At 35.3% G+C, this 22391-nt stretch overlaps 1 protein-coding gene across 2 annotated transcripts in view; it reads left to right on the forward strand.

The window, feature by feature from the left end:
• FCHSD2 (FCH and double SH3 domains 2) overlaps window positions 1-22391 on the forward strand; it is a 242298-nt gene that overhangs the window by 102815 nt on the left and 117092 nt on the right. For both annotated transcript variants that reach the window (XM_018059383.1, XM_018059382.1), the window contains exons 6-8: window positions 8291-8424; window positions 12167-12221; window positions 13160-13288. In XM_018059383.1, coding sequence (XP_017914872.1) covers window positions 8291-8424; window positions 12167-12221; window positions 13160-13288 — 318 coding nt within the window. The remainder of the gene's footprint in view (window positions 1-8290; window positions 8425-12166; window positions 12222-13159; window positions 13289-22391) is intronic.

Raw genomic sequence — 22391 nt, forward strand, 5'->3', positions numbered from 1 at the left:
CAGTTTGATCCAGTTTACATAATAATTTAAAGGAAATTGATACATCTTGACCATATATAGCAAACTTATTACCAAATTTGGGTTACTCTAAGGTTTAATTATATGAACTACATAAAAGTTTTAAAATGATTATGCAGAGTTTTAAAATTCATGGAAAGAATAATGCGATTTTTATGAAAAGCTTGTGATTGAAAGTAGATAATTGAATTATATCCTCTTAGGAAATAGTTACAAGATTAGAGATTATGATGCCTATAAAGTATTCAAATGTTTTTTATGGAAGTATCAATACTTTAAAAATTATTAAAGTAATTATTTAAGGAAATAATATTTCACAAGCCATTGTTTTGGTTCTAATTGTCTTTCGCATTTTCACTAATTTTTACAAACAAAAACTAAATAAACTAATCTTCCATGTTTGCCAAAGATGATTTTAGTAGCACAAAATCAATGTTATTAATAAATATATCTCTTTCAAGTGCTCACGTAGTATCAGTGGGTTTTTAACATATTTCTATAAGAATGCCTCTGCTCAAAATTCTCTTTCAAAATTTTCTTTCAAAACAATACATGACCACTGACCGAACAAAGTTTTCAATTGGAAGAAAAAATGGTTTTTTTGTGTGTGTGTATCCATCAGCGCATGCAGAGAAAGAGTGGGAGACAGAGGTAAAGAACTGATCCAACTCCTTCCTCACTGGGAGGAAATATGATGTTTCAAATAGCCAGTTCATTCACCAAATCTAATTGAATTATTGGAAGTTCTACATTTCTCAATATCAGAATATTTTGAAAGAGTTAACCGATTTGTGCTCTTCTATGATCTGAATTTCACTTAACATACCTGGGCAAAGAATGTTTGGTGAGGTTTGACAAGTCCACTTATCTGTGAATTAACTTATAGCCAGTAATAATGGTGCTTATGTTTTATCTAAGCAGCTGTTGAACACTAAATATATTTTGAGCATTTGAGGAGGGAATGGCAACCCACTCCAGTATTCTTGTCTAGAGAATACAACGGACAGAGGAGCCTGGCAGGCTACAGTTCATAGGTCACAAAGAGTTGAACACAACTGAAGCGAGTTACACACACACCATAATATTGAGCATACCTATCAGAACTCTGAAATTATAGATGGCAGAAACTTACTTCAAACTGACTTAAACCAAGAAGAGAATATATAACTAAAAATTTCGGCATGGGTGGAATCCAGGCAGGAGTGGATCCAGGAGCTCAAATGATGGCATTAGAATTCATGTTTCTTCCCATCCATTAGCTCTGCTTTCCCAGTGGCTTCATTCTTCAGCAACTCTCCCCACATTGTGCCGCCCCGACATGCCAGATTTACGAATATCAGAGCTAGCAATTCCACATTTTCCACTTTCCCCAAAGTTCTAACAAAACTATCAGAATTGAGGCTCATTGATTTGTCTTGAGTTACAGAGGTTACAGTCCTCATGCAAACACAGTGGACTAAAAATGGGAAAAGATGATTCGCCAAAGGAAAATTGAGATGGATTCCCAATGGAGCAAGAAAAGCAACACATGGCCACAAATACTGACTTCTCCAATTGTACTTCCCAAACTTTACAACAAATTGACTTCACATAGGATCAAAAATCATCTATTTTTCATTCTGTACTCCAACCCTTTCTCAGTACTTTCTTTTTTTTTTTAGCCTCCTTTTGGATTAATCTTGTATTTTTCTTTTAGTGTGATGAGAACACTTAACATGAGATCTACCCTCTTAACAGATTTTTAAAGTGTGCAATACAGTATTGTTACCTGCAAGCACAATATTGTACAGACAGTCTCTAGAACTTACTCATTTTGTATAACTGAAATTTTTTATGTTTGATTATTTAATGTATTTCATGTAAGTGGAATCATGCAGTCTTTGTTCTTATGTGACTGACTTATTTCACTTGGCATAATGTCTTCTAGTTTCAACCATGTTGTTGCATGGATGCATGCATGGGATATCCTCTTTTAAGGCTGAATAATATTCTTCTGTATTATATACCATATTTTTTAATACATTCATGCATTTATCCACATTTTGGTTATTTCCATATTTTGACTTTTGTGAATAGTGCTGCAGTAAACATGGGAATACTAATATTCTTTGAGATCCTGATTTGACTTCTTTTGAATAAATACCTAGAAGTAGAATTGCTAGATAATATATGATAGTTATAGTTTTAATTTTTTGAGGAATCGCCATACTCTTTTCCATCAAGAGCTGCACCACTTTGCATTCTCACCAACAGTGCACATGGGTTCCAGTTTCCCCCCAACCTTGCCAATACATGTTGTCATTTGGTTTTTTTGGTAATAACCATCCTAACAGGTATGAGGTGATATCTCATTGTGGTTTTGATTTGTAGTTTCCCTGGTGATTAATGACACTGAGCAGTCTTACACTTTTTATTATCAAAATTTCCTTCACTATTAGCTTTTTAATTTTATAATCTTGTTATTCTTTTAGTAATTACTTCGGAGATTCCAATATGCTTTTTTGACATACTATAATTTACCATGAATTGATACCTTTACTGGTCTTCAAACTTTAAGTCTATTGTGAATTAGTATTTTGCCACCTCTTAAACAATGTAAAAATGTTTTAATAACATAATTCCATTTACCTCCCTGTTAGGACTTGTTTGCTATTAGACCTTTTGTCTCTGTCCATGTCTTTTGTACTTTATCTGCACTTTCTTTATTAATGTGATTTTTTCTGCACTTCAGTCTGAATATTTTCAACTGTTATCTTCCAGTTGATTAACACTATGTTCTGCTATTTACCTTTTTCTTTCTGTGTGTTTTTATAGATGGATTGAAGTAGAGTTGATTTACAATACTGTGTTATTTTCAGGTATACAGTAAAGTGATTCAGTTTTATATATTTTTCAGATCATAGTCCAGTATAAGTTATTTTAAGATATTAAATATAGGTCCCTATGCTATACAGTAAATCCTTGTTACTTAACCTGTTTTATTCATAGTAGTCTGTATCTGTTAATCCCATACTAATTTATCCCTCCTCTCCTGCTTTTTCTCTTTGATAATATAAGTATGTTATATGTGTCTGTGAGTCTGTTTGTACCTAGATTCATCTGTATTTTTTGGATTCCACATATAAGTGATATCATATAATATTTGTTTTTGTCTTACTTTCTTCATTTAGTATGATATTCGGTAGGTCCATCCATGTTGCTGCAAATAGCAAAACTTTGTTCTTTTTATGCCTAAATAATAGTCTAGTGTGTGTGTGTATTGTGTATGCCACATCTTTAATTTTTTTTTGAGTATCGTTGATTTATAATGTTGTCTTAGTTTCTGCTGTAGTGCAGTTATATATACACTTACATCCACTCTTTTTTAGATTCTATTTCTGTATAGGTAGTTACAGAGTATTGACTAGAGTTCCCTGTATATGTTACATCTTCTTTATACAGTTATCTCTCGATGGGCACTTGGGTTGTTTTCATTTCTTGACTATTCTGCTATTTCTAATCTGCTTTTAAAATTTATCTTTTGGAATCTCAGTGTATTTTTCAGTTCTAGAATTTTTTATTTTTTAAAAAATGGAGTCCATGTTTCCGATGCAATTCTTCATGTTTTTTCTTTCTCCTGTTTAATGTATTACTCCTAATCTCTGTTTCATAGTTCCACTGTCTGAACACTATAGGTCTCTTTTTATCATTAACTATTTTTTTGTTTGTTTGCTTGTTTTTGGTTATTTGGGTCTACTGCTTTTGTAAGCCTCATGGCGCTAGATATTGTGGATAAAAATTGTAGATGCTCTGGAAGATGTGTTCTGTTTCCAAAGAGAGTTAAGTGTTTTAGCAGGCAGATAGAATACTATTTAATCACTTTGATTCTGTTAGGGTCTAGCGTTAGACTTTTTAGGCTTGTCTGTTTCACTTTTGTCCTTACTTCTGGGGTCCTACCTGAAAGTATGGGATATTTACCGAAGCCTTTCTGTTTTGACAAGACTTGAACTCCAGCCTTTGTCTTCTCAACATCATGTAGCTGCTCTGCTCCCTCTGTTCATTGCTCAGCTCATTAGCCTTTTAGCTACTGTTCTTTCCTGAATTTCTTGGAGCTTCATTCCACACATGCCATTTAGAAGTCAAACTGATGACTTGGGGAAATTGCATACAGATTTTATGACTTGCTTCTCTGTAGTACCCTTCTTCCCAGATTGAGTCTCTCAAGTTCCTACTCTTTTGGCACCCTCAAACTCCAACCTCTGTTTCCACAGTCTAGTTAAAAACAAAAACAAAAACAAACCCACTTTCTGTTTATATTCTACTTCTCTGTACCGTGATTCAAAAATTGCCATAAGGAAAAAAGTCAAGGTGAATGTAGAGCTTACCTAACTGTGCTTCTCTTCTTCCAGATATTAAGTCCCTTAAGTCCAGTGTGTATTGCTGTTCTTTAATTCTAGCTATTTCTAAAAATCTCCGTTGTCTAACTTTTACAGTTAATAGACTAGAAGAGGATAGTCTAAAACAAATTGTTCATGATCAAAACCAATTTGACTTAAAATTCTCCATCTGTAATATCTTTTTAATTGAAATATAGTTGATTTGTAGTATTAAACTAGTTTGAGTTGAATAATATAATGGTTTAAAATATTTATAGATTATACTTCATTTATAGTTACTGTATAGTACTGGATATATTCTTTGTGCTGCCCAATATATTCATGTATCTTGTCTCTTGCCCCTCTCCCCTTACCTCACTCCACTGGTCTCCACTGGTCACCACTGGTCTGTTCTTAATATATATGAGTCCTCTTCTTTGTTGTATTCACCACATTATTTTTTAAATTCCACATATAAGTATTAAAGTACACTGTTTGGCTTTCTCTGACTTATTTCACTAAGCATAATACCCTCTAAATCCATCCATGTTGTTGCAAATGGCAAATTTTTGTTCTTTTTTTATGACTGAGTAGTATTCCTTTGTGTGTGAGTTATATATAATACCATATCTTCTTTACCCATTCATCTGTTGATGGACACTTAGATTACTTCCAAATCTTGGCAATTGTAAATAATGCTGCTATGAACACTGAGGTGCATGTATCTTTTTAAATTAGTGTTTTCATTTTCTATGGGTATATTGCCGGGAGTAGATTATTGTATCGTATGGTAGTTCTAAGTTTTTTTAAGGAAGCTTCATACTGTTTGCCACAGTGGCTACCCTGATTTATATTCCTACCAACAGAGTACCAAGGTTCCCTTTTTTTTCCACATCCTTGCCAGCGTTTGTTATTTGTGGTCTTTTTGATGATAGTCATTCTGATAGGTGTGAAGTCATACCTCACTGTAGTTTTGATTTGCATTTTTCTGATGACTAGTGATGTTGAGCATCTTTTCATGTGACTGTTGGCCATCTGTATATCTTTGGAAAATTGTCTGTTCAGGTCTTCTGCCCATTTTTTAATCAGGTTTTTTTTTTAATATCAAATTGTTTGAACTGTTTATATATTTGAATGTTAACCCCTCTGTAACATTTTAATGTTCATGTTCTTTTTTAAAATTTTCTGTTTCATCAATTTTATTTATTATTTAAATAGTTTTATAGAAAAATAACTTCTTCACCTCAGTAGACTATGTTTCCTACTCCTTTACCTTCTTAGTTTTTATAGTAGTTGTAATTAATACATGGATATTATTTTTAGAGTATTCTGTTTTTTTGCATTCTCTATTTCCTAATTTATTGTTAATGTTTCTATACAAGCTTTATGTTTATTATATTTTACTTCTGAATACATCTTTCATTTACTCTGCTTTATTTAATCATTCCTCTGTTTTATTACCACTAAGGTAATAAAAATTAAAATTTTTAAAGTTATTTTCTTAGGATGAATTTCCAGGACATGAGTAGTAGGCCAGAGAACCTTCAAGTTGTTAGCAGGTCTATCTATCCTAGTATCTGTGTCATACTCAGGAATCATACTTTTAATTTCTTCAATAGAATTCTGAATTATAATATCCACATTTTTCATTTGGTATGGTCACTTAGCTCTAATGTAAACTTATTCATGTCTCTGCTCAGTGCTAATACATCTTAGGAAAAAGTTGGACATATATCAAGGCTTTTCTCAGCTTCTTTTTAAGTATATAACTTAATCCTCCTCAGAAAATTGGATTTCTACAGATAAAAAAATTTTTTATTTTAAAAGTTGGAAAGGAAATCTTATTCTTTTGCAAATTAAGTTTGATGACCTTTATTTAATATTTTTGATATTTTGCTGTGTGCAGGCATTTTCCTTTGAAGAAGAACCCAAATTACTCTCACTTGAAAGAGTTCACTTGGGTGGTGGAAAACACTTGGTTGTTATTTTAATGAATGCTAGGGAAGAAAGGGTCACAAGAGATCTCTTCATTGTGCACACAGGCTCTCTAACACTGTTTTATAAACTATCTTATAAACTTATGTAAAGAGAAAAAGCAAGTAGGATAGACCCAACTAGACTTTAATGAAGAGATTTTTGAGAAGTCCTTTTAAAAATATGAATAACACAAAATTCATCTAATATTGTGGCACATATAGAATGTAATTTAATTAATAACCTTTTATAGGTGGAAATTAATCAAGTAATATTTATGAGATATTTGGTTACCTGAGAGTAAGGAGAGATGTCTTTTCCTTCAAAGGGTAGGGAAATAAGGAGTGAGTGGCTCTGTGTGTGTGTGTGTGTGTGTGTGTGTGTGTGTGTGTGTATATGCATGTGCTTATGTGTATGTGCTCATGTACCCATGGTGTTCACTCTGTGTGAATATTCCAAGATTCTATCCACATGGCTTGCAATCCTCAGGAAAACCTTTGACCTACTGTGTTTCATTTCCTCTCAAAATATTCAAATTAGCAGACCTTTTCAGTGCTGTGTATCACCATGGGACTCGGACTTCCCTTCATTGAATAGTTTTTCTGAGGCCAAGTTTTCACTGTTTTGATTGTACATTTTGGATATAGACCTTACACCTGACTCTTCTTTTAAATAATCCATCCCCTTTGCCCATTAAACACAGCTGTATTTTTTCAGGCTCTGCTCCACTTCCTGACTGTTAATATCTAATTGCAGCCATGGAGCATTCTCTTAGCTCTTCACACATGCAAGCATGGCATTATTGGGATGCTTAGCACTATTCTATGGGAGTGTCAGGTTGTCGTGAAGGAAGAAAGAGGTGTTTTTGTTTTGTTCTACCCTTTATTCATAGCCTGACACTTATTACGTGCTCAATATAATGTACCCATAGGGAACCTTTCAAGTCTCTCTCTTCCTGTAGAGTAGGCCCTTTCTTAACACCTAAGTTACTGAGAAACTCTAGCCTGTGTGTTAGACGTTTAAGTTTAAATTTGTTTGTGCTTTACCCTTGCTCTTCTGACGTTCTTGTTCTGCTCTACACTGTTCGTCCTGGCACAGTAGTCTCTTACCAGTGTCTCTTCCTGCTTTGCTGAGTTTCTTCAGTCTCCACCATATATTGACAGTGTTATTCCAGGCTCAGAAGTTTTTCAATGGAGGCTGCCCTGAATTGACCTCAGACTGGTGAAACTGGGGAAACTGGCCTCAAACTCTTTCCAACTGGGGAAAAAAATTCCACTTTGGACATCCAGAAGGGTCCCAAAGCAGTGTTACTTGGGCCCCATTGTGTTATAGGAGTTATTCATTAAATATTTCTTTGACTTACTATGTCTGTCCCTTCTCCTAGAATCTGTATGTGTATCCAAAGAGTTGAATTTGGGATAGTTTTGAGTAATAATTGTTATATGGTACCCAGGTTTCTTAGTTCTATCCTTCATCTTGGACTTACCATGTTAAACTTCTCAGATTTCACTATTCCTTCACTCACTTCTGAGATGAATCCTTCAGTATCCTTTGTGCCTAAGTTCCCCAAACATATAGGTAGGAGACTTTATTAATATTATGAAGATTACGGAATTACTTTAATCTTTTGCCTTTATTGCTCTGCTCCAACACTGAGAACATTTTCTTTGTTGCTCTTATGCCCTAGTCAGTTATCAGCAGCACTCAGAGGTTATTTCTCAAAGCAGAGTTATTAGGCAAAATGTGACACTATTCCATACATTACTTGAAATGGGAGTACCAGCTGTTCACTGGATTTTAATTTGCAATTTGAAGGGTTCTAAACATGCTGATTCTTCTCCTGGGTTTCCAACCTGAGGGCATAGTGCATAGTTCTTAGGACACACTCATTTTTTGTAAGCCTAAAGACTAAAGTCATAATAACTGCACTTTGTATTTTACAGTGTGTGGACCAGTTGACAAAGATCCAAACTGAATTGCAAGAGACAGTAAAAGATTTAGCTAAAGGCAAGAAGAAGTACTTTGAGACTGAACAGATGGCTCATGCAGTACGAGAGAAGGCCGACATCGAGGCAAAGTATGTGTTTTAGCATTTCTGAAAAAGTAATTATGCAAATAAATGTTATTTTTGCCAGTACTTTGTTTTCTGTTAGTACAGGGCATTTCATCAGACCTGTAAATGCTACATACTTTAGATCAAATTTTTCTCTTACATTGGTTGATTTAATTTAAATTAATATTAGCAAAATGAGAATGTTTCATCAGTTTTCACATTAAATTGAATTTTGAAAAAGACAAATGAACATTGTATTGGAAGCTTAGCAAAAGTCTGCTTAAGTTGCTTAGATGTCTGAATATCAGGGTTTTAGAGCCTCATTTTTCTTATGCCAGACTAAACCAGTTGTAGTTGAAAAATCTCTGATGCTCAGTGTGCCATTGAAGGATGATGGACACATCAAGTGAACAAGAGCACTGACCTCAGTGTAGAAATCCTGCCCTAGAATTTTCTCCTATATGAAGTTCTAACATATACTTTTTAATGCATGCTTTAGCAACTGTGTGTGAATTTTACTTTCAGTATATGTGAATTACAAGTCCTTTATTTGAAAAAAATTAGAAAAAGAAGGAACTGGCAGTTTATAACACAAAGAAATGTAAAGCTAGCAGTTAGAGATTTTTGCAGTGACAGCTTGAGGAAAGATTAAAAATTTCTAAGAATAAAGAAACCTGTGTTATTGAATCGTATTCTGAAGATGTCTGTAAGGAAGGGTAAGACTCCCATTCAGTCAGCTCACTGATGGAAAATGTAGGAGTTTGAACTCCTAGTGATGGAATCAGAAAGTCTGTACAATTGAACACTTGTGCAGACTAGGAAGGAGTCAGGGGTGTCTTTCTAATATATTTTTCTGTCTGTAGGAAATTAAGCAATCTCAGGCAAATATAAAAATTTAGGGGCTCCTGGAAAGTATATTTTGTACCAAGGGATGGTAAATGAATACTCATAACATGCTTACTGTTACTGGAAAACATATTTAATATTTCCCATAGTTTATTTTCTTAATTATTTTATTTTTATAAGCATACAGATATTTCCTATACTTTCTTAAGAGTTGGTGAACCCATCTCCCAGTAAGATCTGAAGTTTTTAAGATTAGCTTCTCTCCATTAGGGATATCCTGTCATGGTGGTTTTTAAGAACTTGTTTTTTTAAACTCTCAGGGATTTGAAAACAGAATTGACAGATTTTGTAGAGCATATATAAATACCTATTTGAGCCAAGGTCCACGGGTGAAAATGAGGACAGTTATGGGGCTTTTCTTGAGAAGTACACAGGGACTTTCCTATAGCTCAAACGGTAAAGAATCTGCCTGTGATGCAGGAGACCAGGGTTCAGTTCCTGGGTGGGGAAGTTCCTCTGGAGAAGGGAATGGCAATCCACTCTAGTATTCTTGCCTGGAGAATTCCATGGACAGAGAAGCTTGACAGGCTACAGTCCGTGGGGTTGCAAAGAGTTGGACACAACTGAGCGACTAACACATACACAAATGGATTTGGCACAGATGCTGATCACAAGAAACTGCCTCCTAGTATGGCTTAGATTCAAAGAGGATACAACAGATCAGACATTTAGTTCCACGTGTAGCTTTTCATGAAAATTAATTCTACAACAGGGAAAGAAATATCTCTTTATTCACTTGCTAAGGTTTTTTTTGAATGATTATATTGGGTACCGTGGATCCAGAAATCAGTAAGATAAGCTTTGCCCTCAAAAAGTTTAAAGCCTAGAATTAAAAACAAATGTATATTAAAGTAAATTTACGGTTTGTTTATTCACAGCAAACTCAAAGAAAGTAAATGCCTAATGTCACCTGGTAATTAATTTATTTTAGTAGTTATGTGAAAACACTGTTATGTAAGTCTAGAAGATAGATTAATTTTACCTAATGAGAAAGGAAACCTTTATAGAAGAAGTGGTATTTGGACACAGTTCTGAAGAATGGTTTTTCTAAGTAGAGATGAGAAGAAAGACCAGGAGGGGGAAGTGAAAACTGGGCTATATACAGTTTTGACAGATGATTTGATAGGTAGTGAGATGTGTACATTAGGCGAGAGCATAGAAGGAAGTATACAGTTTGATGAATGAATTCCACTTTAAATATATAGGTTCTAGAAAACCTGTGGGACCGTGGAGTTAATATATTTGGTAGAGCGTTATGTATCTGACTCTCACAGGAGAATTTAGGCCTGAAGATCTTGCTTTGGGGGTCAGTTGCATATCAGATGATAGTTAAAAGGATGGCATCATATATAAAATGAGATGAGAAGTTGAGTTTGGAAACCTAAGGAACATTAACATTTGGAAGGTGGGTGAGGAAGGGGAGTATGCAGTATAGTTCATTGTTTGTATCAATATATATTTTATTTGTTTTAGATGATAATCTTTGAAGTTAGAAATTTTATTATTTTACTTGTTACTAGTATTTTATTGCCACACAAGGATTGTATGAAGATTAGCAAATGAAGTAGAAATCGTAAACTTAAATCCTTATATTAGAAAATCCAGATGCAACTCAGACTATTTAGATAATGGCTACAAAAAAAGTAGAAATGAGTATACCCCAAACACAGTCTTTCTTAACCCTGAACAGGCACTTGTAGCCTTTGTTTTTCTAAATCAAAACGAATAAGAATCTGATTACTAAAACCCCCATCAAGTATGAATATAATAACAAAGTAGAAAAATACAGGAGTATCTTAGATCCAACTATTTTTTTTAAACAGTGGAGCAGTTGGAATGCATATTTGTGCATCTAACAAGAGAATGTTTTTCTCTTTTTAGAAAGTTGAGAGACAGCTTTTGCTATCCTCTTCACATTTGCTCAGCAGAGACTGTCTTGCTCTGTCCTCCAATACCAAATGGCCTGCAACTTTACTTCGTATTATGGCATAGCTTCCAGCACACGCATTGACTTGTCCCATGGCAATCACCATGACACTGTAGTCAAGACAAACAGCTTCAAAAATCACCGGTCGTGGGAATGTTGGTTGTTCCTTAGCATTTGTCTGTTGACTTTCTCCTTACTTTTATCTCTAGTTGTTTGGGTAAAGTTACGATATTTTTATTACTGATTTTGATTGTGGTTCCCCTCACAAGCTGAGAGGGATTGAGAGAAATAAGGACCCTAGAAAAGAGAAGGTTAAACAGAGTAAAATCATACAGGGTAGAAAGTCAAAGGGCTTTATCACTATGTTCTGAATAATATATTAAGAGTGGAGGGAGCACTCCAACAAGAACCGTTAGTGGGAGACATGATGGAGTTAAGGCCTTTGTAGAGCCTGTCTATATCATACCATAGGTTGCATTCCTGGCATTGTTACAGCCTATTGCAGCCTATTGTTACGGGCCGGGAAAGCCTGCTAATCTTTGCCTCCATAGGTTGGTTGTCCGTGGGCCTCTTTAAGCTTCCTTGCAGGTACTCAAGTACGTGCAACTATATGATACTGGGAATAACCTATAGTTTGATGGCTTCTGTTTATTAGGCAATACTAACATACTGAATTTGTCAAATTGTATTTTTGTCATTCAGGATATTTTTATTTTATTAATCCCACTATTTTCTTTTTCACCATAATATTAAATTCTTCCTGTAGTAAAATGAAGGAAAATAATCATTGCTTTTGGTTTTCTATTTATGTAGTTCTCTTTTAGAATAGTGTTATGGGAAAAGGTCACTTTAAAAAAAATTTATTAATTATAATATTTAATCATTATGTAATTTGATAATGTTATTAAATATACTTTTCTATTTTCATTATAGATCTAAACTTAGTCTTTTTCAATCAAGAATCAGTTTACAGAAGGCAAGCGTAAAGGTGAGTTTTTTAAAACTTTATTTCACAAAAAACCTTAGCTTAAAAAAAAAGAACTGAGCCTTTTGAAGGTGTAGTTAAATTATTTCCATCTAGTTTCCATATAGAGAAGCATTTTAAAGTCATTAGGGAAGAACTTTTTTCCCAGTTCATGGGATTTTTCAACGAGATGTCAGCCCTTTGGATACTCCCTGCTTCTTAAGATTGCATTAGAGGTAAATTTCTGTGCCTAACCTGCTTAGGACTGTTGCCTTTAGCACTTAGTCCAAGAGACTTTAACTGGTCTATTGGCTTTAGAAAGCTTTACAAAGTCCGTTTCACTTATATTTATACCTCTGAGCCCAATATTCTAGGCCAGATGCAAGTGAATTTTTCCTGTGGTATCCTCAAGCTGTAGAATACCTGATAAATAAGCTTAGTGACCTGCCTTTGTCTGCTAAGCTCCCCTCTAGCATGCATTTCTTTTGGCGCATTAGAGGGTGTTGATTTTTTAAAAATGATTTTCTAACTGATGTCCTTGAAGATAAGAGACTTACTTAATTTGAGAAACATTATTGTCCCATCAGAATAAAATGAGCGTACAATTTTGAAGTTCCCTCAAAAGCTTTGAAAATACATAAAGTATAAATAGTAAATATTTAAAAACCCTCTAACTATGTGAGGCCTAGCGTGCTGCAGTTCATGGGGTCGCAGAGTCGGACACGACTGAGTGACTGGACGGAACTGAACTGAACTGAACTTACTATGTGACAGAGTTCTAGTCACTGTTTATTGAATTTTTCAATAGTGTTGAAGAATTCTTACATGCATATAAATGTTTCTTCACCTGATCATCTAATTTACTCTTATTGGGGAACTGATTAAGAGTGGTAGTACCCTTGTAAGTTTTTCAGTACTGTATCGGTTTGCACTAACTATTTTTTCCTCTTACTGTGTTTTAGTTAAAAGCCCGGCGATCTGAGTGTAATTCCAAAGCTACCCATGCAAGGAATGATTATCTTCTTACATTAGCGGCTGCAAATGCACACCAGGATCGCTACTATCAAACAGATTTAGTTAATATTATGAAGGTAATACAGCCTAATATGCAGTAATTTTGTATGAGTTGACTGTTGGGTGTATGGGATTGAGTCTATAGAATAGCAGGCAGTACCTTGCATTTTGCTGGAATATGGAATATACTTTGTCTTGTTTATGTAACCTCTGTTTCATATAATTCTGAATTAATTTTAGTATAAGAAAATGTTTAAAGCCAAATCATAGTGAAAGGTTGTATTATTCCCTAGCAAAAGCATTTATTTACTGTATAGTGGTTATTAATATATGATTATTTTTTAAAAGCTTCAGTTCAGTTCAGTCACTCAGTCATATCTGACTCTGCAACCCCATGAACCGCAGCATGCCAGGCCTCCCTGTCCATTACCAACTCCCAGAGTGCACCCAAACCCATGTCCATTGAGTTGATGATGCCATCCAACCATCTCATCCTCTGTCATCCCCTTCTCCTCCTGCCCTCAATCTTTCCCAGCATCAGCATCTTTTCCAGTGAGTCAGCTCTTTGCATCAGGTGGCCAAAGTATTGGAGTTTCAGCTTCAACATCAGTCCTTCCAGTGAACACCCAGATCTGATTTCCTTTAGAATGGACTGGTTGGATCTCCTTGCAGTCCAAGGGACTCTCAAGAGTCTTCTCCAACACCACAGTTGAAAAGCATCAATTCTTCTGTGCTCAGCCTTCTTTATAGTCCAACTCTCACATCCATACATGACCACCTGAAAAACTGTAGCCTTGACTAGTTGGACCTTCGTTGGCAAAGTAATGTCTCTGCTTTTTAATATGCTATCTAGGTTGGTCATAACTTTCCTTCCAAGGAGTAAGCGTCTTTTAAAATCATTGCTGCAATCACCATCTGCAGTGATTTTGGAGCCCAGAAAAATAAAGTCAGCCACTGTTTCCACTGTTTCCCCATCTATCTGCCATGAAGTGATGGGACTGGATGCCATGATCTTCGTTTTCTGAATGTTGAGCTGTAAGCCAACTTTTTCACTCTCCTCTTTCACTTTCATCAAGAGACCTTTTAGTTCTTCTTCACTTTCTTCCATAAGGGTGGTGTCATCTGCATATATGAGGTTATTGATATTTCTTCCTGCAATCTTGATTCTAGCTTGTGCTTCCTCCAGTCCAGCATTTTTCATGATGTACTCTGCATATAAATTAAATAAGCAAGGTGACAATATACAGCCTTGACGTACTCCTTTTCCTATTTGGAGCCAGTCTGTTGTTCCATGTCAAGATCAAACTGTTGCTTCCCGACCTGCATATAGGTTTCTCAAGAGGCAGGTCAAGTGGTCTGGTATTCCCGTCTCTTTCAGAATTTTCCACAGTTTATTGTGATCCACACAGTCAAAGGCTTAGATTTTTTAAATTTAATCATTTTATACTTACTTGGTAGATAAGCTTGTGCATTAATATTTTATTATTTTGAGGTGCCTGGGGGTAAAACAAGAGAAAATATAACTAGAGGTATATGAGAATGTTAGAATGGGTTACAATTACTTGTATGCCAAAGTTCGATCTTGGTCTTCCTCTGTTTATACATCTATATGTATCTTTAACTTTAAACTTTAACTCAAGGAAAAGACAAAGGGTGGAGAAGAAACTTTTTTAACCTGCTGCCAGTTTTGCCCTCAGGGCTGGTAGACAAGTTCTGCTTGAAATTGTATCTCTTTCTCCTCTGTCCTCTCAAGGGCCCAAACTTGATTATTCTGTCTTTATTTTCAACCCATCCCTCTCAAATACATTGTTCTTAATGACTGTCCAAACACAGTGCTTTGATTGAATTGCTTGCTCTACAAATCAGAGATGTTGAGAAGGGAGTGCATCAAGTTTTTGGTTTTTTTCTTTTTTTTGATACGATGGCTCTGAGAAAGAGAGAAACTCTGTCCAGAAACTACAAGTTCTTTCCTTGAAAATAGAGACAGGACATATACTGGAACCTTTAAGGAAAAATGGTGGGATGGAGAGAGTAATACTGAACTAAAGTGAAAGTGAAGTCGCTCAGTTGTGTCCGACTCTTAGTGACCCCATGGACTGCAGCCCACCAGGCTCCTCCATCCATGGGATTTTCCAGGCAAGAGTACTGGAGTGAGGTGCCATTAAGAAGTATCCTATTGCAGTTTTTTTATTTCCTTTTGATTTATTGTGTGAAACCCCTTTTCCTGATTTCTGTGCTATTCTGACTTCTGCTGGTTAGAATATAAGAGATGAGAGAGATCTGAATTGTTTTGACATCCTAGACGAGAACTCTTCGTACATTTTCCCATAAAATAGTTGACCTAGAGGTTTAGACATTTTATTAGGTGTTGTATAGTGCTTCAGACTTACAAGGACCAACTGTAGACTTGGCAAATATATACTTTCCCCTTTGAATATTTTTAAATGAACATTGTATTAATTTAAACTAACAAAAATAAAATTTTTTTTTTAATTGAATCCACAGTCAAAAAAGATTTCTTACCTAAAACCCTATGACCTTTTTTATACCAGGAAAGGTACAGTATTATTTGGGGGATCTGCTCCCTGCCAGAAACAAAGAAGAGGTTAATGGGCCTAGCTGGGCCTCAGATTATGTAACTTTGAACACACTTTGAAGTCCTTGTATACCTAGGTATTTGATCGTCATTGGGTAGATGTGCTTCAGATTACTCATTTCGTGAAACATTAGAGGGTATTGAATGATAAAAAATCGAGGCAGGAATCCCTCCTATACTTCAGAAATAGGAAATTGTATTCTCAAAATTCACATTGTGTGTACTAATTCATTTCCTTCATTATGCGAATTCTGTAGTCTGCAATATTGAATAATATCCATTAATTACACTATTAGCTACTTAGTAAGCTTCTATCATTGAATTGATAGTGGCCCTTTAGTGGCTGTCTATTTTCTGGATTTTTGTTAATGTTACAATAGCTTAACTGGAATCTTTTAAACAAAATTTTTATGATGGTATAGGTGATCTTATGTGCAAAGCAGAAGTAGAGACACAGATGTAGAGAACAAATGCATAGATATCAAGGGGGATAGTGGGTACATGGGAGGAATTGAGCGGTTGGGATGGACATATATACACTATTGATAATATGTACAAAATGGATAACCAGTGAGAACCTGCTCTACAGCCCAGGGAACTCTATTATATGCTCTGTGGTGACCTAAACAGGAAGGAAATCTAAAAAAGAGGGGATATATGTATATGTATAACTGATTCACAGTAGTAACTAACATGACATTGTAAGTAACTATACTCCAAAAAAATTACTTAAAAAAATTTTATATGAATAGCTTGAAAGCAGGAAATTTGAGTCATTGATTTTATCATACAATGATACACATTTAATAGTTACTTATAGTATGGTTGGAGAAGGAAGTGGCAACCCACTTCAGTATTCTTGCCTGGGGAATCCCATGGACCGAGGAGCCTGGTGGGCTACAGTCCACGGGGTCACAAAGAGTTGGACACGACTAAGCGACTTTACTTTCACTATAGTATGGTAGCTACTAGGCTTGGAAGAAGCAAAAATAAACAAGACACTCTTCTTATTCTTAAGGAGCTCAGACTAGTTGAAGAAAGATAATTTAGAAATGATGAATCAGAATAATGAATTCACATAAAAGGACCATGGATAGTAGTAATCACAACTGTCTTTTTTTTTTTTTGATTACTTGATATTACCCTGCTGCTGCTGTTGCTGCTGCTGCTGCTGCTGCTGCTGCTGCTGCTAAGTCAGTTCAGTCGTGTCCGACTCTGTGCGACCCCATAGACAGCAGCCCACCAGGCTCCCCCATCCCTGGGATTCTCCAGGCAATTCTAATCACTTTATGCATATTATTCTTTCTCATTTTCTTCTTTGACCTGGTTAGTGTGTATAGTTCATTGTTTAACACACTAGCCTATAAATAAATGAAATCCCAACTCTGGATAAACTACTCTTTACCAGCATATAAATGCTGCTAAGTCAGTTCAGTCGTGTCCAACTCTGTGCGATCCCATAGATGGCAGCCCACGAGGCTCCACCGTCCCTGGGATTCTCCAGGCAAGAACACTGGAGTGGGTTGCCATTTCCTTCTCCAATGCATGAAAGTGAAAAGTGAAAGTGAAGCCACTCAGTTGTGTCCGACCCTTAGCGACCCCATGGACTGCAGCCTTCCAGGCTCCTCTGTCCATAGGATTTTCCAGGCAAGAGTACTGGAGTGGGGTGCCATTGCCTTCTCCGAGCATATAAATAATCAAGTCCTATTGAAGAAAATCTTTCAGTAAGGCACATTCGTGATCATAAATTACTGTGGTTGTGCTGTGCTTAGTCGCTAAGTCGTGTCTGACTCTTTGTGACCCCATGGACTGTAGCCCACCAGGCTCCTCTGTCCATGGGGATTCTCCAGGCAAGAATACTGGGGTGGGTTGCCAGGTCCTCCTCCAGGGGATCTTCCCAACCCAGGGATGGAACCGAGGTCTTGTGCATTGCAGGTGGATTCTTTACCATCTGAGCCACCAGGGAAGCCCAAATTAATGGGAACCAGTTTCAAATGGATCCTCAACACTGTTCAGATATCCTCCTGTATTTCCCTGGTTGACTTTCTCTACTATTTTCAACAATTTTGTCAACTTTTCCCCTTCTCTTAAAATCTCAGACTTACCCAGCTCTTTCACACTTGGCAGGTGGTCTTTCTTGCTAATTTTTAGAGAAAATAGAAACCATTAAAAGGGAATTCCATTACTGTCCTATTATAGGCTTCATCTGTATTGAAGACTCTTCCAAGAAGTCTAATAACAAGAGTTGTTTCTCCTTTCTAAAGATGATCGTTTCACTTCAGCTTTGGATGGTATCTCATTCCCTCCCACCTTCTCAGAGATTTAAAACAACTGACTATTCTATTTTTCCCCTTCTATTTCTGGGATGTTCTATTCTTTGATTATCAGTTGATAGCATCTTAGACGACAGCCCTCCCTATGTTTATCTTTTGTGTTACAGTCCTCTAGTCTGGTTTAATTGCCCTCTGTGTGCCCTGTAATGGGGTTGTTCTGGGACCTCTCTTTGCCTGTCTCCTGTGTAGTGTCCTCAACTGTCTGTATCGCATCTTCTTTGTTCCTAGTATACTTTGTTCCTTGGTGGAAAGCGACTTAGCAGCAGCAGCAGCAGTACTTTGAGAGAGTGGGCATGAGAGATAAGTTTTTTAAGATACTATGTTATGAAGGTGTTATTTTTCTGTGTTCATATTTCGGAATAGAATTAAAGGTTAAAAACTTTATTTATTCAAATGTTGAAGACAATTGTTGTCTTGTTTCCTGTTGTCTTGTATAGTCCATGGGGTCACAAAGATATTGAGAACTCTGAACCATCTGATTCTTCATTATTCATATCTGCTCTAGTGTTTTTTCTTTTCAGTTTATGAAATATTTCTAGAATGTCCTTTGATTCTTAAATTAGTTTTTCCCTTTTGTTTTCTTTTTCTGGAACTCCTGTTATTAAGATGTTAGATCTCCAGGTCTAGTCCTGCAAATTTCTTTTTTCTTCTTTTATTGTCCTTTATCATTATGCTCTACTGTATGAGATACCTCTTCAGCTTTATAGTTTTTTGTTAAGTTTTTAATTATTTTCAGCATGGTTTTAATATCCTTTTGTTCCTGAATATCCTGAATTTTGTTCCTTTAATATCCTGAATGTTCCTTTTTTTATATGTAACAGGTTTCTGTGCTTTATCTTTTCTTTTTAATTCTGATGGTCTCAATGACAGAATTTATTTTGAAGTTTTCTTTTCCATATGTGGTCTCTCTTTTAGCCCGTGGGTAGGACTTATGAACTTTGAGCTTCCCTATATGGTGTTCTGGTGGGCCATTTGTAGGGGAAGCTGAATATTAGTATCTTTGTATCTCTTCTTGAGCTGGTCAAAACTACTACTTTGCTCCTTTCATCATTTCTTCAGATCTTTTCTTGTGTTGTTTGCTGAGGAAGGCTTTCATGATCTCCTTAATCCAGTTACACTCCCACCCAATCTGATGGTCTCATAAAATGATTTATCTCATCTTTGAAGCACTTTGAAACATGGTTGTAGTTTTACCTGTATTTGTGTGATTTATGTGATAATTGCCTTATCTTCCACTTAATTATGCATTGCATGAGGACAGTAATTATTGTCTGTGGGCTCCATTCTTGCTATCTAGTACAATGTTTGATTCCTAATATGTGCTAATGTGTATAAATTAATACTTATTGAAGAGTGAATGAACAATTACTCTCATTTTTATCCTTGCAGAATGAATCATTCTCATTTTACAAATAAGGAAGCTATGACAAAGCCTGGATTCAACTCTGGCAGGTTTCTCTGCCTTCAGAGCTGGTGCCATTAGCTCTTTAAATTATACCCATTCATTAGGCTTATTTCCTCTTTCCTTGTTAAATGTGGAATAATCCTGCCCTATCTTATCTCCTTTGACTTCTGTCAGGAGCAAATAAGACAATGAAGAGTATTTTGTTTATTTTGAAAATTGGTATACATGTCATTATCATCCTATTAAATAACATAAATTCTGTTATTCTGTTTTAAATAAATCTTACTTTTTTAGGATGAGGAGGGGGAGAGCATAGAAGAGACCTTGAATGCTTGGGAGTGAGAGTAGAGCAACTGTTTACATGTCTAACATTGCTAGGTTCTTCTCTAGGTAGCTTAAAATACATTATTTCATTTAGCTTTTCATAATTTCATAATATCTTTCAAAGTAAATATTATTTTTTCCCTGTTTTACAAATCAGATGGTGGAGGCACAGTGAGATTCAGCTGATCTATATAATAGTTAGGGCTTCAATCTAAATTTCTGTAACTTCATACCCATATCTTTCCTAGATTTCATGCTGTGTTCTTTTCTACATACCATTCCAATATTATTGATAGTAAAATTTAGTATAATAAGCAGTAACATACCATGAATGTCATAAATTCTGAGAGAACTATAGAATAAAATTAACAATTGAAAATTGCAAATTCTGCCCCATCATGATTATTCTAAAGAGTAAGATCATATCAGTTTCTAAATAAAAGTATTTAGACAGGTTTCCCAAGGAATACTTTGTATACTTTATGATTAGAGTAGACATTAAATGTATTACTAGTGTCTGCGTATTGTCAGGCAGGTTTTTTTGAACACCAAAATAAAACAACAGTAGCAACAACAAAAAAAGAACTGTTGCTTGGCCATGCAAACTGGATAACTGATTTTATCAAATCTGTGGGAAAGTTCAGCTGACTGCTAGGACATCTTGTAGTTTGTTCCTCAAATGCTCCTTTTTTGTAGAGTGTTCTTGATATAAGTTGATATTTTTACTTTTAGAAGCTTGCGGAATATTTTTCTTAGTGGTTTGGATGAGGAAGGATGAAGTATAATGCATCTTAGTAGAAAAGAGAACAAGATGTCAATCTAATGAAAGACTTTTTGAAAAACTTAATACTCGGACCCTATTTCTAGACAGATATTTAGTGGATGCCAAACATATCTAACTAGTTGATAATTAGGCCAAGTAATAAAAGGTGAACATGTTTATATGTGACCAAAATATAGAAAATATGATAATATGGTGTATCTTTTACAGATATTTGTCTTGGTTAAATGAAGAGAAAGTCATTATTGGTATCCAGGTCTCTTATTTTTAAGGCTTTTCTGACTAAAACACTAATTATTCCAAAAGTCTTCTTCATTCTCCTGTAGGATTTGTAACTCTCATCTTCTTGATTTTAAATCATAACTTTTCTGGTTTTCCTGCCATCGCTCTAGATGTTATACTTCTGATTCACCTAGTAATGTTTATTCACTTAAAAAATTAACATGGAAGACCTCAAAGAGGTTGACTTCAACAGAAGAGTCAAGACTGGCTCTCTGCTTCTCTTTACATACTTTTTCTTGGAGAGAGTAATTATTTGGCCTTTTTTTTTTTTTAGTATTGTATAATTCTCAAATCTATTTGTAACTTTTCCCTTAATAATTATCCATACTTTTGCCTTTCCATCAGTGGCTGAAACTTTCTAAACTAGAGGCAACTCTTTGTTTCTCATTGTTCCCCTTGAAGAACCCCCTCCTAGATTTCAGGTGACAACTGAAGCAACATCTGTACTATCAAATATGGTAGTCCTTAGGTTCATGTGACTATTTAAAGTAATTAAACCTAAGTAATATTTTTAATTCTGTTCTTTAGTAACAAGAGTCACATTTTAGGTACTCAAAAGTGACTTGGGTAGTGGCTATCATATTGAACAGTACAGATATAGAATCTTGCCATCATCACAGAGAGTTCTGTTGGACAGCAGAGGTCTAAAGCTTATTTAGTTTTTGTTTTTCTCCCATCCTGGTCATCATTTTCCCCAATAACCATAGCCATAATTGTATTCATGTTATTTCCGGATTAATTGCTTCTTCATTTGCATTCTATATCTTGAAATCGAACAGAAAGAGGTGAGCAGCATTTTCTTAAAGAGCCTAATAGTAAATATTTTAGATTGCTCAGTTACATTTTAGATCGCTCTGTTACAAGCACTCAACTCTGATGCTGTAGGATAGTCATTGATAATATGTAAGCAAATGAATGGCTGTGTTCCAGTAAAACTTTATTATAAAAATAAGCATCAGGCTGGATTTGACCCACAGGCCATAGTTTCTGACCCTTGGTATAGGACTTTAAAAGCTATGTATGAAATTTTCCAAATGTACAAATACATTCAGAGAAAAATTAAATGACTACCCATTAGCATACCACTCAGCTTCAGAAATGAAATAGTACTAGCAAAATGGAAGCTCCCCATGTGACTGCATCTCATTTTCTTAACTGAAATTTTAGTTGTTTTTGTTTTACTCTTATAAACAGTGCTGCTATCAACATTCTTTTATGTGTCTCTTGGTGTATTTATGCAAGAATTTCTTAAGGAAATATACATAAGAGTGGTATGTATTAGCAGCTTTACCAAAGAGACAATATTGTATTACAGCAACTTTTTCTTATATCTTTTAATGTCATTTGTGTGTCATCTTAAACTCAACAAGGGTCTAAGTGTATATTTGGTGATAGGCATGGTGATACAGAGATAGATTGGACATGATCCATATAAACAGTGAGACAGAAACAAGACGGT

Source organism: Capra hircus, chromosome 15, assembly GCF_001704415.2.
Source record: "Capra hircus breed San Clemente chromosome 15, ASM170441v1, whole genome shotgun sequence".
NCBI lineage: Eukaryota > Metazoa > Chordata > Mammalia > Artiodactyla > Bovidae > Capra > Capra hircus.